Source organism: Rhineura floridana, chromosome 11 (assembly GCF_030035675.1).
Source record: "Rhineura floridana isolate rRhiFlo1 chromosome 11, rRhiFlo1.hap2, whole genome shotgun sequence".
NCBI classification, from domain to species: domain Eukaryota; kingdom Metazoa; phylum Chordata; class Lepidosauria; order Squamata; family Rhineuridae; genus Rhineura; species Rhineura floridana.
The window spans coordinates 27,973,847-27,993,244 of record NC_084490.1 but is presented as its reverse complement, the minus strand read 5'-3'; the positions used below and the strand labels follow the sequence as shown (position 1 = coordinate 27,993,244).

General features: G+C 46.1%; 1 protein-coding gene across 8 annotated transcripts in view; it reads left to right on the top strand.

The window, feature by feature from the left end:
- ARHGEF40 (Rho guanine nucleotide exchange factor 40) overlaps window positions 1-18,649 on the top strand; it is a 47,507-nt gene extending 28,858 nt beyond the window's left edge. For 3 of the 8 annotated variants that reach the window (XM_061588453.1, XM_061588456.1, XM_061588455.1), the window contains exons 7-19: window positions 1,282-1,398; window positions 1,791-1,889; window positions 3,887-4,014; window positions 5,873-5,990; window positions 7,046-7,647; window positions 8,181-8,427; window positions 10,525-10,611; window positions 11,045-11,269; window positions 11,585-11,746; window positions 12,369-12,531; window positions 13,501-13,653; window positions 13,742-13,848; window positions 15,240-18,649. In XM_061588453.1, the coding sequence (XP_061444437.1) occupies window positions 1,282-1,398; window positions 1,791-1,889; window positions 3,887-4,014; window positions 5,873-5,990; window positions 7,046-7,647; window positions 8,181-8,427; window positions 10,525-10,611; window positions 11,045-11,269; window positions 11,585-11,746; window positions 12,369-12,531; window positions 13,501-13,653; window positions 13,742-13,848; window positions 15,240-15,335 (2,304 nt within the window). In that variant the 3' untranslated portion in view covers window positions 15,336-18,649. Of the gene's footprint in view, window positions 1-1,281; window positions 1,399-1,790; window positions 1,890-3,886; window positions 4,015-5,872; window positions 5,991-7,045; window positions 7,648-8,180; window positions 8,428-10,524; window positions 10,612-10,895; window positions 10,932-11,044; window positions 11,270-11,584; window positions 11,747-12,368; window positions 12,532-13,500; window positions 13,654-13,741; window positions 13,849-14,413; window positions 14,468-15,239 lie in introns of those variants that run through there. The other 5 variants (XM_061588457.1, XM_061588454.1, XM_061588458.1 and 2 more) reach the window with 5 other exon arrangements.
- The last annotated feature ends 749 nt before the right edge of the window (window positions 18,650-19,398 follow it).

Genomic DNA, 19,398 nt, shown 5'->3' with positions numbered 1-19,398 from the left:
TGGACTTAAACCCTCATCTCCCATGCCCTAGTCTGCTATACCAAACTGGCATTGGAGGCTGTTTGTGAGGAGAGCTGTGTGTAGAAGAATGGAACAATGGGATGGAGGCAGTGATCAATGGGGTATGGTGTGGGGAGAGAAAAGGGTGTGATGAGTGTTTTAAAAGATAGGATTGGGAGCCTGCTAGCTACAGAAGAATTCTGAGTAGATCAGACACAGTTACCTCATCCATGTCATTTCAGGAGCCTGCGTAAGGCTTGCTCTCTATTTCCTCAAACCCTTCCATCCAATACGGGAGGGGTTGGGGAACATTTTTCAGTCCAAGAGTCACATTCCCTTCTGAGTAACTTTATGAAGGCTATTTGTCAGTGGTGGGCAAGGCCAGGGGCAAAAGTCGGCAGAGCAACAAGTGTAAGTTTTCCCTTTCTACAGTAGGCTAGTTTCTACACTCATTCACACAATCTTCTCTTTCCTCCATCAAGACAAGCAAGAGGTATTGTCATAGTTGAAGGACGTATTCTAGCTAGACAAAAACACTTGGGATGTTGCCTGGGGAGAGTTCTGTGTGCCAGACAGAGAGACCTGGAGGGGTGCATTTGGCCCTTGAGCCAGAGGTTCCTCATCCCTGTAATAGATGTATGTAAAGAAATAATGTCACCTTCGAATCACAAAGAAAATAACCACACAATGCACTGAGTGATGTTCACCTAATTCTAATGTACTTTTGTGCTAAAGTCTATTGCGTTAAAAATCACAATGAATCTGGGTAGTATGCAAACAAGGTGGCTAATAATTGAGAGTTAGTGTAATGCAGTGTCAAACTAGGACTGGGAGGACCTGGGTTCAAATCCCCACTTAGCCATTAAGCTGTATGGATGACCTTGGATGATCTCTCAGCCTAACTTCCCTCACAGATTGTTGTGGGGATAAAATGGGTTGGGAGAAGAACTATGCACAGAATATAAAGAGTGGAATATAAACATAATAGGAGAGAATGCTGAAAGAGACAAAACAATTTCTCTTTAGCTGGAATGAATGTTGTTCATATATGCACTTCAGGGTATATGTGTGTGTGATATTTTTTAATTGCTAGGGACCCCCTCTCCCCTCCAATGTCGGTTTGGGCCTAACCTTGACCCAGGATTCATGGTTGGAGTGGGGGATTGGTGATTATGGAGCTGGGGTTGGGCATTGCTGTAAAGAGGTGAGATTAAGGTTTGGAATGTCTTATGTCTATATAAATTTAAATAAATAAATAACACAGACTCCTTTCACCTGCAGGAGGTCAGGGTTCTTTCTGTTTCTGAACTGCCGCATTATGTGGCCCTGGACCAGCTGACCCCAGTGCTAGGTGGGACTCTGCACCACTCACCATCCAAATGGGTTGAAGAACACAAGGTAAGAGAGATTAACAATGCTAATGGATCTCGTGTTGCTCTATAGGGTTCTCCCATGAAAACAATCCAGCCTGCCCCAGCCCTGCACAGAACCCCCTGCCTTTCCCTCCTTGCTGTTTGTCCACAGGTAGCCTTTTCTTTACTAGCTTCCAGCTTGTCCTTGAAACTTACAAGAACTCCCCACTCCATTACAGCTGCATCCGGGCCCCATGCTAACTTGAGCCTCATTATGGGCCCACATGCTACTAACCACAAATGTTCTTATTAATTGGCCACTGTGATTCCTGCGCTTAGAAGGTAGTTTTTTAGGTGACCCTCATGTATATTTTCTAGCTCTGCACTTCAGTGATGCTCATCTCTTCTATCTGTTCTCCACCTCTTCTCTCTGCACAGGCTCTTGAACAACTACAGTCACTCTGCCGTAGCGTCCTACAGGCTGTATGTGAGGCCAGTGCCCACCTCGAGGCAGTGGGAACAGCATCAAGTCAGGAGGTAAACCCTGTGACATCGCTTTATTTATTTATTTTTTACATTTATACCCCGCCTTTCTTTTCATGATAGAAACCCAAGGGGGCTTGCATATGGTTCCCAGGCAGTCTCCCATCCAGGCACTGATGAGACCCGACCCTGCTTAGCTTCAGCAGGGAGCTGGCCTTATCTACCTTCAGACCATAGTCTGGGATTATGAGGGTCTGCTATTAGGAACATAGGAAGCTGCCTCATACTAAGTCAGATCATTGGTCCATCCAGCTCATTATTGCTAACAGGGACTCTCCAGGATTTCAGACGTGGAGTGTTTTCCGAGTCCTATATGGAGATGCTGGGGATTGAAACTGGGACATTTTGCATCCAAAGCATGTGCTTTACCACTGAACTGCAGCCCTTCTCCAAACTCTGCAGATGGAAGCCCCTCCCCTCAGTACCTGCTGCTCTCTCATACCATCATACCATATTACAAGAGAACAACCTTCAACTCCCCTTACTGTATAACTCTGGTTCATTCACCTGTGGAGAGTTAATCAGAGTTTAATAATGGAAATGAGGAATAGAGGACCTGAATGATTGGGAGCTCTTGACTCACATACTGTATGTTTTCCTCTCAGGATAACTGTATGAATAAGATGGAGGATTGATCATATTGTTTTTTTCTCCTGTTCTGCTTAAATGTTTGGATAAGTTTATTTTTAGGAAAGGACTGTGGGTCAGTTCAACAAAAGTTTGAATTATTAGTCACTGGCAGTAATATGGACTTTGTATGGCAAGTTGCTTCTCTGGCTTCCGGAGCAGGCAAAGTACATTAAAAAAATATGAAGCAGAGCAAGTACTTGATTATTTTTATGATGTGTGATACTTTTTATGGACTTGTTCATTTATGATTTTATAGTTATGACTTACAGTCTTAACAAATAAATCACTAACATGTCTACTCTGAAGCCCACTTGAGTACAGTGGGACTTACTTCAAGGTATATGTGCATAGGACTGTAACCTTGCTTACTTACTATATTAGGATTAGCGTAAGCATTCCATTGGGGATCCAATACTGGACAGAGCATATAGTTCAGTTCGGTTCAGTTGGTCGTGGGCCTGCATGTATTTCACTTGTTCTGCATTCATCCCAGCACAGAGAAACTCCGGATTGCCCCCACTAAAAAGACTGCCCCCACTTTTGCAGATAACCCCCTGTGTATTTTACAAATATATTGCCACAGTCACAAGGCTGAAAAATTAAGATTCTGCTCCCACTGAAGTGGTGAACTCGCATCTTGGCTGTCCCACTTCTGACTGTGTGCTACCTAGTTTTCTGTGGAAAGTTGAGATTTTGTTTTGTTTTTAGGAACCATTGAGTCACATGGCCCCTCACTTGTAGTTGGAAGCAGTATTAATCACCTCAGAGAGAAATAGATGTACAATTCTTAGGAAATGAGGTAATTGAGCAAGATTCCCAGTAGTCAGGAAGTAAGGCTTCACTGCTGTTTGCCCTTCCCTGTGACCAGCAGAAACAGTATAAATTATCCAAAACAGGGTGAATGCGTGCAAATGTGTTTGATAATTTGCATAATGTACATCCACTGCAGATTCTAGTTCTTTGTTTTGCTGCAGAATTTGGCTTACTGATGGATTTTTTTTAAAAAGCACAGAATGTACACAGCGTCTATGAGTTTGTTTCAGTGTCACTAACTGCCCTGTAAACAAAGCAGAACAAGTAATAAAGACTGGATGTAATCTAACCTCTGCATAAGCTTGCAAGCATATCAGAATGAATGCTGAATTAATAAGTTGTCTGGAGGATCTCCAAGTCAGGACTTGCGGTGTTGCTGGGCTATTTTGTTCCATGCTAGTTATTATGATTGTCATGTCAGCAGTGATATGCAGTTTTACTATATTGCCATATATTTCTTATCTGTTCTTGAGCTCAGAATTCCCATTTTGCTAGCCCCATCCTATTCCTTTTGACCTGTCATAATTGCTGGGATCTCATTCCTGCAGGAACTATCGGCCCAGATCACCTTGCACCAAGAGGCTATGCAGAAACTACTCACAGAACCGCGTCTCCTGGAGCTTCAGCGCCGTGGAGGAGCCTTGCTGGCACGGCTGCCTCTGCTGGGACCCTGCTGGTGAGGATCAGGGCTGCATAAAAGTATGGTAGCAAGTTTTCGTTGCCCCCTAATTCCTAAATTCTTTCACATTTTAGAGGAACTTCCTCCAAAGCTGCTGTTCCTTAGCAAAGTTATGTAAAACAATAACAGCACCTGTTGATGGATTTATAACAATCACACAATACACTTCAGTGTGGTTCAATTAACGTTCCTTTACACTGAAGTAATCCTCCAGTGTTTATGTACCTGAAACTGATGCTTAATTGTTGCTTAATTGGGAGGGAGTTTAGCAGCTTATCATTCCAGAAGACATGGTTTCTGTTGCCTGTGTCAGCTATACACTGTGCAGGGAGGAGGTAAATTATTAATCACATTTGTTAGTTCACCCATCCTCCAAGAAGCTAAGGGCAGCATAAGAGAGCCGTCCCTGTCCCCGTCATTTTATGCTCACAACAACCCTGTGAAGAAGAATAGACAGAGACAGAGAGAGAGAGAGAGAGAGAGAGAGAGACTTGCCTAAGGTCACCCAACCCCACGAACTTCATGGCCAAATAGGGATTTAAAGCACATGCCTTCCCTAAATAATCATGGGAACTGTTGTTTGTTAAGAGTGCTGGGAATTTGTAGCTCTGTACTGGGAAAATCACAGGAAGTCATGTACTTTAAATGTACATTGAATGTGCTTTAAATGTACATTGTGGATCTGTCCCTCAGGTCTCTGGTCTTTGTCTGACATGTAAGCTAGTGCAGTATACTGGCTCTCAAATATTATGACTGAAAATGAGAAAATAAATGATGCAGGTAAAAAGTTATTGTTATGTGCCTTCAAGTCAATTATGACTTATGGTGACCCTATGAGAACGACCTCCAATAGCATCTGTCATGAACCATCCTGTTCAGATCTTGTAAGTTCAGGTCTGTGGCTTCCTTTATGGAATCAATCCATCTCTTGTTTTGTCTTTCTCTTTTTCTACTCCCTTCTGTTTTTCCCAGCATTATTGTCTTTTCTAGTGAATCATGTCTTCTCATTATGTGTCCGAAGTATGATAACTTCAGTTTCATCTTTTTAGCTTCTAGTGATAGATCTGGTTTAATTTGTTCTAACACCCAATTATTTGTCTTTTTCTCAGTCCATGGTATGTTCAAAGCTCTCCTCCAACACCACATTTCAAATGAGTAGATTGTTCTCTTATCCGCTTTTTTCTCTGTCCAACGTTCACAACCGTACATAGAGATTGGGAATACCATGGTCTGCACTCCCTTAACCCACCACCTGCTTAAAATGCTTCTCTGCCTCACAGCCATCCTTTCTTAACAACAACATCAACAACAAAGAGAAGATTAGGATATCATTGCTTATGTTTACATGTGATGACTGGGGCATCATCGCAAGTATTTGTATGCAACTGTGTAGTTTACTCCTAAGATCCCTAAGGCACAAGGTGGAGGCAGGAAGGCAGTAACATGTAAATTGATCTAGGGCAGCAAAAAGACTTGGAGTAGCCCAGATGCACGTATTGGCAGCCATTGGCCTGTGAAAGCCAATGCCCTCCCCCTCTCCCCAGGTAAAATGTTCCATGTAAAGAATTTCCAACAGATTCTTATCCAAATTTCTCTTGAATTCCCTTGGGATTCTTTTTGCACATGTTGACATCTTCCCTTTAAGTGGAGAGAACATCCTGTTATATAAAGCAAAATGGCCGAGGGGTGATGGTGGTTGTCACCTAGAATAGCCGTAAATTGGTTACATTAAGTTGAGCCTTCACTGGCATTGGCCTAGCCCAAGCAAGCTTCTTCCCTCCTCATTTTGCACAGAAAGGAGCAACACCATACAGTCATGCCTAGAGTGACCTTGTGTGTGTGTTTTCCCTTGTAGTAAAGAGGCTGTGGCTGCCACCAGACTGTACCAAGAGGTGGATGAGGCGCTTCATGGGCTGGTGCAGCTCAGCAACCAGCGCCTGGAGGTATTGCATCAGGAGCGGGAAAATGCACAGGTAATCTGTAAAGTCTCTCACTCGGAGGGGAAGTGGAGTCTTGGAGGCTTGGAAGAGTTGGTTTCCAGTGAAGTTAAGTTCCCCTTCTTTCTCAGCGTTTGACAATTGAGCTGCAGGAGCTTTCAAATGAGAGAGAAGGAACCTGTGGCCCTCCAGATGTAGTTGGACTACAACTCTCATTATCCCTGACTATTGCCTGAATTAGGCCTTGTTTCTGAAGCTCATTTCATTATTACCACTCAGAACGGAACTATAAAAATTGAACAGGAGGAATTGTGCAGGAGATATTAGGGGGATACATCAGGCCTGAAACTTTTTTTAAAAAAATTAGCAGTAGACTTATAAACAGCCAATGTTCAGTGTTTCCTGAAGTATGGGTCCAGATCCCGCTGGGATTGTTGAAAGGTATGAGAGGAGCTTCACAGATCATTGCTTCAGAGACTCCAGTTTTCCTCGGAGAAGAAAGGGATAAATGTAGGAGCCATGCCTGAAGCAGCTGTGAGGAGGCAGGAGCTGTCAGAATTGTGACAAAAGGAGTACAGGGTAACAGAAGCAGGGTCGATATATACATGTTGGTGGTGGTATGTGTAGGTGGGGACTGAACATTGAGATGCTATGATGGGGAAATATGGACACCTCTTGTGTGAAATTTCTCCTCTCTTGTGCAACAGCTAAAGACTCTCAGCCTCTGTTGTGGAATAAAGATGGCAACGAGAGCCATCTCCAGAGGGTGGGAAAACTAGGCATTTGAAAAAGCCCCAAGACCTGTGGAGGACCCATTTCCCTCACAATGCTATTACTTGCACTTTGCATAGAGTATCCAAGAAGTTCAGAAACACCCTAAAAGAATTCTGAGTTTGCTTGCCCTAACTCTTCTAGGCTTCGGGGTAGAGGCACTGAGAGAGCCATGCCCAAGGACCCTCAAAAGCCCTAGATTACACTGGAATGAGTACTTTGGCTATAAGAAGCAGTGACACCAACTGAGGACAGCCTCCTGGGAATGCCCAAGCTTGCCACCTCCCTCTTTCTTTCTCTCCTTCCCTCCCTCCACATAGGTTCAACAACAAAGTCTGGAAGACAAGGCCTGCCTTGAGTCTGCTGGCAACAGCGTGGAAGAGAAAAGGGAAGGGAATAGGCCAGCTGAAGGGTTGGCTGAGGGAGCATCCCTGGAGAGGACACAGTTACAGAGCCCCAAGTCCCCAGGAAAGACACAGGCCATGCCAGAAACTGGCTCTGCCCCACGGCCCCGGGCCTGCAGCATCAGCACCACCTCCTCTCCCAAGCATGGCTGGGGCCTGGGTGCCAGGTTTGGCTCCTCTTGCAGCTTGACCTCTCTCTTCCAGCCACACTCCAGTCCTAAGGCCTCCCATTGCTGTTCTCCCACTCGAAGCAATGCCCTGGAGAGTAGCAAGAAGAGGCAAGGCCCTCCCACCAGCCCCAAGATGCCTCTGCCCCCTGTCTCCCACCTGGCGTTGCGGGCCTTGAGTGACCCGGGCCGCCCAAGTGTACACATCCGTGGCCTGGAAGTGAGCAGCCGTGAACTGGCAGATAGGAGCTGCTCCCCCCGTGAGCATGTGCTTTTGGGCCGTAGTGGGACCCACGTTGCTGAAGCACCTTGGGGGGCCACACCTCGCACGGAAAGAAGACGCTGCCTCGGGTGAGTAGGGGAGGACAGATGGGGGAATTTGCTCTCTTGTTACCCAGGTTACAGTTGGGGTTGAGAGGATGGTAGTCTGAATGCCTTACACTTAATAAGGGCATAGATGTGCAGCCATGCCCAGCCCAAGACTTTCTGGTGCTTGAGGTAGAAAATCTAAATGGCACCTCCCCTTCCCATGAATGAACATAGGACGTGATCCACCAGGATGTTCTCCTTCACAAGCCTGTTAAAACACACAGAGCTGGGCAAAAACATACTATTTTTATTTCACCCTTGCTCAGGAGAAGCTGCTGTTGTGCTGGGCCTCATGGATCAGGCGCGACTGCCCCTTGCTCTGCCATTCTCTCTCTGTGATACCCAAAAATCTTAACACTAGCCAATCTCCTAGTACTGTATCACCAGATGCATTGTACTCTCCCCCCCCCCACACTGTTCTTTACTGAGGAAAGAGCTTACCTTTTCCAGATTGTCCAGGCTGGGCCGAATGGCTTGGTGTGTGATGGCTTTGCACCCTCCCCCTTTCTCCTCAGGGTTCAACAGCAACTTCTGACTGAACTGCTGGAGTGTGAGCGGGAGTATGTGGGTGCCCTTGCCCAGCCCTTCTCTCTGTCCCAGGATCCTGGGGGCCAGGCCTGGCCGGCCGAACTGAGGTTCCTGGGCAGTGCTCTCCGGGCCACAAGGGACCAGTTGCTGGCCTTCCATACCAGCTGCTTCCTCGACGAGTTGGAGGGATGCATGAACCACCCATCACGTGCTGGGGGCTGTTTCCTGCGCCATGTGAGTGCCCCCCCACAACTAATATCACTGTCGCTTCCAACCTGCTGCACGCTGGGGCCCATTTCTTGTACCAGAAGACCACCCCTTCCCTTTCTTTTCCTCGCATCCACTGACAAGGTCTTCTTAACCACAAGGTTCAGTTTGTAACTGGTCTTAGCCCTCAGTCTCTCCTCAGTGCCCTGGAATATGTACATGAAGAGAAGAGCACCCCTGAGCATGTGTGGTGTTGCCTTTTACCCACCACTGACTAAGTACCTGCACCTGCATATCTTGCAATGATCGGTAAGGGTTTTTAGGAACCCAGGAAGCTGCCTTCTACTAAGTCAGACCTTTGGTTCATCTGCTTCAGTATTGTCTACACTGACTGGCAGCAGCTCTGTAGGATTTCAGGAGGCAACATTCCCAGCCCTATCTGGAGATGTCAGGGATTGGACTTGGGACCTTTTGCATGCAAAGAAGATGCATGCAAAGAAGAAGAGAAGCCCTTCTGCTTTTAGGGAAGAGTGCATGGCTTCCAACCAGACTTTAGCCCCAGCATCCCATCTTTCAAAACTAAAATCATGCTTAGCTCCTCAGTGACACAGCTCTCTAAGCTTGTGTTCCTCTTTCTTGGCTGGTGCTTGTGCATGCAAGCTTTTGGTTGTTTGCTGCACCCAGGGGTAGGTGCTGAGTTTTATTTTGTCGTGTGTTGTAATCCTGCCTTTGACTGGGGGCTATGGGTAGTAGTCTGTGAAGGGCAAATGTTTCCAATATTATATTGATTTGTATTGTTGTAATCTCTCTTCTGGTCATTTATTTAAATTTATTGAATTGAATATTTGGCACATCAGTGGGACAGATGGGGTAGAAAAAGATTGGCCCCAGAGTGTGTGGGTGTGTGCATATACTCTGTGCCTGCTCCCTCCCCCTCCTCCACAATCCAGTTGTACTCAGAAGCCTCCCCCTGCCTGTATACGGTGGCCATAAAAACTTCTGATTCCAGGGTAGGACATTGGGGGTGGAGCCCCTGGGTCAGGGGGCAGAGCCTAGGGTGGAGCGTACCAGTTTAGGGCAGGTCCTGGGGCAGAACTTGGAGGTTCTCTGTGAGTCTGGTGGGTGGACCCCAGAACAAAAGCAATCTACCCACCTAAGCTGCACAGTTGTTTTAAAAAACAACAGTCAAGGCTGGGGGTGGGGACTTATTTTTGCCCCTTGCTTTTTTGGCCATTGGTCCAAAAGCAAAAATACCCACCAGACTGGTTTTCTTTATGATTGGCTGCTGGTTCTCTCTGTGTGTTTGAGCATCTCCCTTCTGTACACAGAGCACTGCCTCCTGGAGCCTCAGTATTCTTCCTTCTGCACTGTGACCTGTTTATCCTGCTCCCTGGGAGTGTATTATTCACTTATTTGCTATATTTATATCCCACCGTTCCTCCAAGGAATTCAAGTTGGCATAGGTAGTTCTCCCCTTTATTTTATCCTCACAACATATTTTAGGCTGAGAGATAGTGACTGGCCCAAGGTCACCTCAGTGATATTCATCGCCAAGTGGGGTTTTGAACCCTGGTCTCCCAGGTCCCAGTCCAACGTTCTGACCACTATACCACACTGTCTTTCAGTGTGGCTGTCTGTGCCCTGCCTTGTTCTTGCACCCCAGTGCTGTTTCTTTCAACTGTGGCTTCCTCTTTGTGCTTGCTGCAGAATGTCTGCCTCATTTAATGAATGAAAGATCTGTTACAACCTTAAAAAAAAAATCTGCTCCCATTTCTTTAGCATCCTGGCACACAGAAATGTAGCAGGTGAAGCTTTCCTTGGCACAGAGATAAAATGATGGGGAACTGAATTGCTTAATTAATGCATTCCGGACTGCTGGTCAAAGACACACCAGCAAGGCCAGGAGAAAGAAAGAGAGAGAGAGAGATGACAACCCTGTCCTTTGAGCTCGCCTCCAGGGCATATTTTCTCATTTAAAAGAAATGGGGGTGGGTTGGGAGAGGAGAAGGAATAATCCTCCCCACCGGCTCTAGATTTGACTTTGTTTCATTGCAGCTGCCAGATATCCTGGCTCCTGCTAGGGTGGATGAATGAGGGAGCCTTTTTTCTCTCTCCTGCCTGTAGGGACAGAAGCTTCAGCTTTACGCCACCTACGCCAAAGACCACTGCAAGTTCCAGGCTGCCCTGGCTTTGCTTCGAACCACCAGCAAGGTATCAGCTGTGGCCGCAGGGGGATGCAGGGGTGGAGTTTTAACTTTGACCTTCGGGTGGGCAAAGTTGATAGCTCGCTTGCTGGTTGTGTGGCCTTCTTAATGGGCTCTTTGGGCTCACTTATTGGAAATGTTCACACTGGTGCAGAGGAATGCAGAGAAAATGGCCTCATGGCACTAATCTTTAATGAGAGTTTGATGTACAACTAGCCGGCCATCTCTAAGGATCTTGGCTTCTATGCGCTGGGGCTTTGGAAACTTTGTACACCTTTATTCTCTCTCTAGCTCTGTGGGAGCCCGGATGTCGGGGTTTCCTGACAGGTGGGTACGATAAGGGCCAGGGACTGAATGCCTTGAGTTTCACTTCTTCTGCTTGAGATCGTGGAACCCTGCTGCCAGCTCAGCTGTCTTTCATCTCCTCCTCCTTCCCTCAGAAGGGTCCAGCAGAGCTGCACGAGGATGGGCACACAACACGCACTTTGCGTGTGCCCCTGGAGCAGCTGGAGCGGTACCGGCGCTTCCTGGGTGAGCTGCTGCGCGAATGTGAGCTCGAGCGGGGGCCTGACCGCCAAGCCCTGCAACAGGCCCAGCGACTGCTGGAGGCACAGGAGCAGCGAGGCAGGGACCTGCTGGCTGCAGAGCAGATCCGGGGCTGCGAGGTGAGCGCATGGGCGCTCCCGGCATGCAGTGCTGCATCCTCCCTGCTGCTTCCCTGTGCATGCGCTGCTTCCTCCCCACCATCTGTCACATACCTGACCAGTTATCCCCGTATTCTGGTGCTTGCCAGGCTGTGAGCCCTTTGCCAGGTTTTGCCCTCATTGCATTGTGAGGTTTCTGTGCAGTGTTCTGGTACACTTAGTGGGACCATCCTGTGAGGAAACTGGGCAAGTGCCACTTTGACCACTCCTGCTGGAATTGAGGGAGAGGGGAACCTCAGCCTCTTGACTCTGATTGGCGCTCCTGTGTCCCTGCAGATGAAACTGTCGGAACAAGGGCTGCTGCTGCAGCGTGGCGAGCTCACCGCGGTGTGTGGGCGGCGTAAGTGCCAGCGGCACATCTTCCTCTTTGAGCGGCTGCTGCTGTTCACGAAGTGCAAGGGAGCCGAGGGCATCTACGTCTGCAAACAGGCCTTTCAGGTAGGCAGGGTGACTATGATGGATGGCTCATTTCCTGGAGTTGAGAGCTGCATAGTTTTGGAAGGAGGGCACTACTTCACAATACAGGCCCCTACAGTGGAAACCGATGGAATTGTCACTTGGAATGGAATTGCTATAGCTGTTATCTGTCCAGTGGAATGCACATTTATTTTCAGATTTGCATGTGACAGCTAGACGGAATTGCAAACACAATGGTGGGTAGGACTGAGATTCAAGAAAACTGATATATTAGTGCATTGGCTGTGAGGGAAAATGAAATTCAGCAAAGACGGATGTGCAGCATTATATACTGCACTAAGAACAAACCTGGGTTATGGGTCGTGGTTTGTCTTGAGTGGCCAAACTATGAATATGTGCTTGGATGACATGCCTTGCCAAATCATGGCTTAGCTCACGGCAGTGCAGCAGGACCAGAGGAGGAGCAAAGTGGCCATGATCTCCTCTCCAGCAACCCACACACTTGCGCTAAGCTGGGATTTTGCTTAAAATTATGTGCACACCAGCTCAATGTTGAGCATGGACTTTTTATTTTCTGTTGGAAGTGGCCCAAATGGAATATCTATCCTAATTTTCCATTACCCCCCTTTCTCTTTTTACACAGACAGCATCCATGGGGCTGACAGAGAGTGTGGGGCCTAGTGGGCTACGCTTTGAGCTGTGGTTTGGACGGGGACCAGGCCGACAGGCCTACACACTGCAGGCAGCCTCCGCTGAGGTCAAGCATCAGTGGACAAATGTTATAGCCCAACTGCTGTGGAGACAGGGTATGAGGATGCTTAAAAGATGATGGATGGGGATGCCCAACAGCATAAGACTTGTATCAGGCAATATTTGTGCAGACACTTTCTTCACTTTAAGAAAACCTCAGTGTGCTTCTTTACTTCCTTCCTCTTTCAGTGAGAACAGTTAAAAGTACAGACTCCTCTCCCAAGAGGAATGATTATTTATTTTAATTATGAAAATTTGTATCCCTCCCTGCAATTAAAATTATCAGTAAAAATGATTAAAACACACACAGTAAAATAGTGTCGACATCTAAGTATGCTAAAAGGGACAAATGTGTCAGTGCAACATAAAATAAAACAGATCAGCAAGAGTTAACAGCATTCGGCACCTGGGAAAATAAAAAGATATTTTACATGCTGCCAAAATGACATTGGAGGGTGCACCAGGCAAGCCTCTCTGGGGCGAGAATTCCAAAGCCAGGGTGCCACCACTGAAAAAGCCCTCTCTTTGGTAGCCACCTGCTGCACCTTAGATCTCGGGAACCCAAAGATCTCAGTGTGCAGACAGTTGGTCTCTCAGGTACTTAAGTTATTCCTGAACAAAACGGGAAAGAGGAGGAGGGTTCAGCCCAGGTGCCAGAGTAGAGCCTGCTCCACTCTTCTGATGTGGTTCTGTCATTTACTGAGGGAAAGTCTATTTGTATGAAAAGGAAAGAAGAGAACTCTGGGATATTGCTACCTTACATCACTGAGTACCATCCTCTTTTTGGAGAAAATACAGAAACTGTACTCCTACATATAATGTATGTGTGAACTGTATGGAAGCAAGACATGGGCCTTTGAATAATCCATGCTGCCCTTAATGCTTAGCATGGAAAAGGGCTCAAGAGAGGGTTGTGTGGAATTATTTTTCTGTTTAGTGTGATGGGTGAATGCTGTTTGAGGTACTGATAGGGCATGGAGGAGTTCTGAATAATGCCTTGGATGTTTTTCTTTCCCTCTCTTCAGCTGCCCATCCAGCTGTCTCGATGAGCATATCCTCCTGCCCTTCCCAGCGTTTGCCCCCTCTCGGCCTTGGTCCTGGCCCCCCCACTGGGCTGTCATTGCCCGGCCACTTTGAGGAAGAGGAATGGGACCTGGATGTCAAGCCCATCCCAAGGGGTGAGCTCATAGCTGTTCTCCCCACCTTCTCAGAGAGTTGCTGCTCATATTTGCGCTCAGCTATACCTTTCTTTGCTGTTCCCATTAGCTGAGACGTCAGAGTCTGACAGACTCTCCCCAAGCCACCAAGAACTACCAAGGCAAGCAAGAGGATCATTGCCCAGCGGCAGCATTGCTTTGGGGCACCACCAGTCGGTGAGTGTACAAAACACCAAATAGCTCTTAGGTGAGAGTGTGTTACCATGGGTCTGTTTTAGGGACTCACGTGATAAAACCTCTTCTGGACTGCACTATTGCAGACTGCCGACAGGGAGAGAAGGGTGTGTTTGAATGGTTCCCCTTATCCATATAAAACTAGCATATCAGGGAGAAGAGTTCCGCCCAGGCGTTTCCCTGTTGTACTAATCTCCTATAGAAATGAGGTACATGTGCGTGCACACACAGACACACGAGGCTCACTACCTCTTACTTGATTCTGGTGACTATATAAATTGGCATTAAGGTTGTGAAGCATCTTATCTGGAAGGGTGCCCTTAGGCCTCTGCCAAATCTGTTATTGCTGTGAATGAGGAAGGGGGACACTCTTCTGGGTTAGGTGCTGGTAACCCAGTGATTGTCTGTACCTGGACAGAACTCTGTGTGTATGTTTCTGTGTGTTTTTGTGTGCATGATCCTCCGATCCCTCCCTGGTCCCTCCCTTCCCCGCCAGGGTTCATCATGCCATCCCTGATGGCTTTTATATGTTTTCTTTATTTGCCAGAGTTCTGGCGTTGCCGACGAACCAGTGACCCCACTCTGAGGCCATGGCGGCCAGGTACTATGCCCATGCCAAACGTCTGTGCCTTTGTGCAACCCCCACTTCTTGCCTACCTACTGTCCCCCTTTTTTCCTGAAGTGCAGCACATGGCACTCCCACATGTCTTTCTCTCAGTCTGTATCTTCAGGGACACCTCCTTGTCCAAGGAGTTCACTCCATCCCTCTTAAAATGTATGATTGTGTGTCCAGGTGCTTTTTTTATCTATGTGTTTCACCGTCCTGCAGCTTCTCTCTGTCTTGTGTGCTCCTCCCATTGGCTATCCAGTTGCCTTAATATTACTACTGTTGTTTAAAATTCATCTAATGCCTACTGAGCTGGCATAATGTGATGGCTAACAGTGCAAGCTGGGAATTCACTGGTTCAAATTTTACCTCAAGCATGAATTTAGTAGATAATTAGGCAAGTCACCATATTTCAGCTTCATCCCTCCATCTACAATATCAGAAAATACTGTCCCAACTTCCAGGGTTGCTGTAATAAATGGAAAAAATCTAGGTGAAATGTTTTAAATATTAAAAAAGCTACAGAATGCTGTTTAATTTTTTACCAGGTGGTAAGACCTGTATGCTGTCCCTGCAAGAGAGCTTAACATTCATATTACATTTCACAAGGCCAGGGTGGGTTACAGGGAGTCACGTATAAAATGTAAACATGAGAGCTAGAAGCTTGAGGTTGATGCAGAGGGTGATGGGTAGACAGCAAAACTAAGAAGAGGTTTGATGTCTTTCTTTGTGTCTGGACATTCACCTGTCCCTGTTTCTTTTGCAGCGTTGGGTGTGGAGCCTACATCGGAAGCTCTTTTCCCCAGGCAGCCATGGAAGGCAGGACTCAAACCCCAGGGGCTCCGGGAACAGAACAGTCTGAACCCCACCGGACCTTGGAAAAGGGACAGGGCATGAATGGGCACTAGTGTCCAACAGTCCTGTGACCTGCTCCTGCCAAGTCTCCTGATGATTCTCCCATGTATCCCACTCTGCTACCATCCCACAGGGACACCCAGGCTTGGGCTGCAATTGACCTTGGGATGGCTCTGTCTTGCCTGACAGTACCCATCCAGTGCCTTTTCCACCATTTTCTTGGGCTGCAGAATTACTGGAGATTCTTGGCCAAGCTGATGTTGCTGGCAGGAGAAGGTTGTACATTAAGCAAAGAAGGCCAAATGAAGGAGCTCTATGCTGACCCAAATTGAGTTGTAGACTAGGAAGATGGGACGCTATAGAGTCAGCCCTCATCCACTGATCAAATGGAGTGATGCCCAGAGGGTACTGAACTTCTCATTTGCCTAGTGCCCCATCTCTGATCACAGCATCAGTCTGTAGCCTGAGTTGGTATTCTGCTCAGTTTGATGGAAGATGGAAGGAAGAATCTGGGCTTTGTTTGCTAAGCAGGTACAGGATGTACTTCCTGTACCATATCTAGGTTAATCCAAGAGGGAAAAGAGGAGGAGGGCATCTGGATTGTATGGTGGGGGAGGTGATTATGATAGAACATAAAACCACCCCTATCCAAACAGGTAGCCCCAGCTGAGAATAAAAGCATGATACAGCAATATGTATGGTGCTGTGGAGGTTCATGTGCTACAGCTCTCCTAGGACTGTACCACTGAACAATGTAAAGGGGGAACACAAGTTTGGATGCTCCCCAATACATAACAATAGCAAGCCAAGGAGAAGGAGTGTGTCTTAGTCATCTCCCTGATGTGTGCTATTTAATACATATGTGTGTGTCTGTACATATATATGGAGTTTTGACAAGCAAGAAAACTGGGTCAAGTTAACTTCCCTACCCCACGCACCTGTGGTCTGAGGACATGTAGTCCAAGAAGGGCTGCATCACATTTTGCTGTTCATGGGGGAGGTTTTTTCCTCTACTTGAAGTTTTCAGTTTGTTTTTGAGATGATAAAAGTCCACACACAGTAATGCTACCGCATTGCTATCATAAGGGGAGGCGGTTCTACAAAAACAATTCCGATGTGAAAAACTCAAAAGTTACAATTTGAGTCAGGGAAAAAATCTAAAGAGGCCCTAGAGAGTTTTTGCTTTCTTTTGGGTTATTTGTCGGAGCTCTGCAAACACCTTTCTGCAATGTAGTTGCTTTCTTACCTGTAGCATTTTGAGATTTGGATTGTAGGAATTGATCTCTGGAGAACTAACAAATGGTGCTATATTTTAAGTTGGGTGGTCAAATCTGTGGTCTTTTTGTTCATTCTGACTTTTCTTATTGGATACAAATGGCCTATTTTTTGTCCGATTTGGTAACTTGAGTTGCTCAGCTAATTTTGGCAGGTCTTGTGCAGGGTTTACACTTGGAAGCTCTCATATAGGTGTCACACAAACTCCTGGCTGCATGAAAAGAGGATAGTAAACTCAACTTGGTTGGATCGAGATTAAGTTAGTGGCACTTAGTTCCCACTGAAATCAATGGGACAAGTCATAATTAACTTTTCGCATTAATTTCAACAGGTACTAACTTTAACTGAGTTAGCTTCCATCCTATCCATTGTGTGTGTGGACTGTACTGCTTCAAAAACAAACAGTAGGGGACTTTAAAAGATACAAATGATAAGCAGGAGTAATAATGAAAGACATTTGTCATGTCAGAATGCTGCATAAGCCAGGCAAAGTTCTTGAGAATGTTCATCATTTAGCAGACTTAATAATTTCACACACAAAACTGAGAAGTGGCCGCTGTCTACAACCTCTTCTTCCATACTTTTCAAATACTGGCTTGACAATCTTCATAAGATTCCAAGTATGTTAAGAGCACTGATATATATGCTTTTGTTCAACTTACTAGAGCTGTGGACCTACAATATCCCTGACCCCCAGTTGGATTGGAATGCATGTCTCCATTTACAACCATTTTTTGATGGGACTGGTGCTAGCTTGTGTTTTGATCTGACCACTAGAGTAAAATATAATGCAGAAAAGCTTCAAATGTGCAAAGCAGGCACAAATTAGACTTTATTCTTGAAAATAGTACATGAGGTGATAAACCTGTGTCTGGGCAGTACTACTTGACCAATTACACATGATGGACATTGTGTGTTTAAACATGGATCTGCCCCTGTCATGTGCAAAAAAGTGTGCATGTGAATTTTAACTGCAAAAGGAACAGATGGGTAAGAAGTGTAGAACCCTTCCCCTGGCTGCAGTTGTATCTCCCTGAGCAGTTTTGTTCTCAAATGAGCTCTAATACTGGGAGTGGCTTTAGCATTCCTTACTCATTCACTCCTTTTGCTGCTAAAATCAAGTGTGTGCCCCATCACTGGGCAGCTTCATGTTTAAATACATAGAACTGCCATCATCCTATGTAGGATCTGGATTCACATGATTGTTTTCCCCTGCAAGCGTATTGTTTTCCCCTGCAAACGTATTCCCTGCACACAGAAAACTGACATGACAGGAAGAAGGCTAGGCATTCTTGAGATATAGTTTTTTAAGTGCAGGGAATTATCTTTATGGAGGAGCATTTCATCACATGAGCCCTTGCTTGCACTGCATACAAGTTTACCACATCTGCTGTTTGTGAAATCTAGCTGCTTAATTGATTCACGTACACAATTCAGGGGGTTTTGGTAAAAACCTTTCACAACAATGCCAAGCAATTTTTGTTTAAAACCAGAGCTCTAGGTCTGAGTTTAGCAGCATCTGCAACTCTTTACCTGTGTTGGCTACAAATTACATACCAACATTTGTTTTAGTGCTATAAGAGGGAAAAGTTGAGGAAGAGCACATAGTAACAGATGGGGCTTGGGTTGAGGTTGGTCCTAGGGGAACTAAAAGCCCAGGTAGGAAGTACGGGTACTGTAGTGTTCCCATTTAAAGGGTTCTCCAAATGGGTTGTGGCTACTGTGTAGGCTAGGAAGAGAGGGTGTTCTAGTTGTGTTGGTTCATAAAAGTAAAAATGTCATTTTTGTGTGTGTTTTAATCCTGAAAGCTGCACAGATTGGTTCTTCTGACCCAGGTGTTAACAGGAAAATTAAAACGATGGAAACAAGCTAATTTTAAAACCCATTTGAAGAGTGATTTTTAGCTACTGCTGCCCTTGAATCTAAGCCATGTAAGGTACTAAGCAAACCCCTTGGGTCTCTGTAAATTAATGGTTACCTTTGCCAAACATGTAATCTTGTCAAAATAACCAGGTTTGTCTAACAAGACCTTATTTTATATAAAAAGCATGCTGAACTGTGTAAGTCATTTCTGTTCTTCAGTTGCTAAGGCTACCCTATTAAGTGCTTTCTTGTCACTTTAACTTTGTTGTGTCAGCTTAAGGTGGACTATAATTATCCAGGTGCAATGCACTTGCCCTTGGGTTGTGGTGATGGTGGGTGGTTGTATTTGTTTTTAGCTTTTTACAAATGGTTCAACACTTTACTCCCAGAATTCTGTATTTTTCCTTGTTTTGGAGGAGGTTGTTATGGAGAAAAGGCTTTCTTCACCCAGCCCCTCTATAAACAATGGTTACTTGTTCAAGATTGCTGTTATGTGCATATGGGCATGAATCCCACTGAAAGCAATGGAACTGAGGAAATGGGGTTAGGATTAGATTGTTAATGCATTTACATCCATGTATGTGGTGTAGTGGTTAAGGTGTTGGACTACGACCTGGGAGACCAGGGTTCGAATCCCCACATACCCACGAAGCTCACTGAGTGACCTTGGGCCAGTCACTGCCTCTCAGCCTCATGACAACCTTATTCATAGGGTCACCACAAGTCGGAATCGACTTGAAGGCAGTACATTTGCATTTGCATGTTTAGTGACATTGCTCATGCCCATCTCTCCCCAAAACAGTACTTTTGACCATACTGACAATTACCCTTTTGCCTGTGCTAGCTAGAACCTTCCTCCCATCACCTGGGATGGGGAGGGGCACGATGCCAGGGTGATTCATCCCCCTCCACCCCTACTTCCCTGTCCTAGA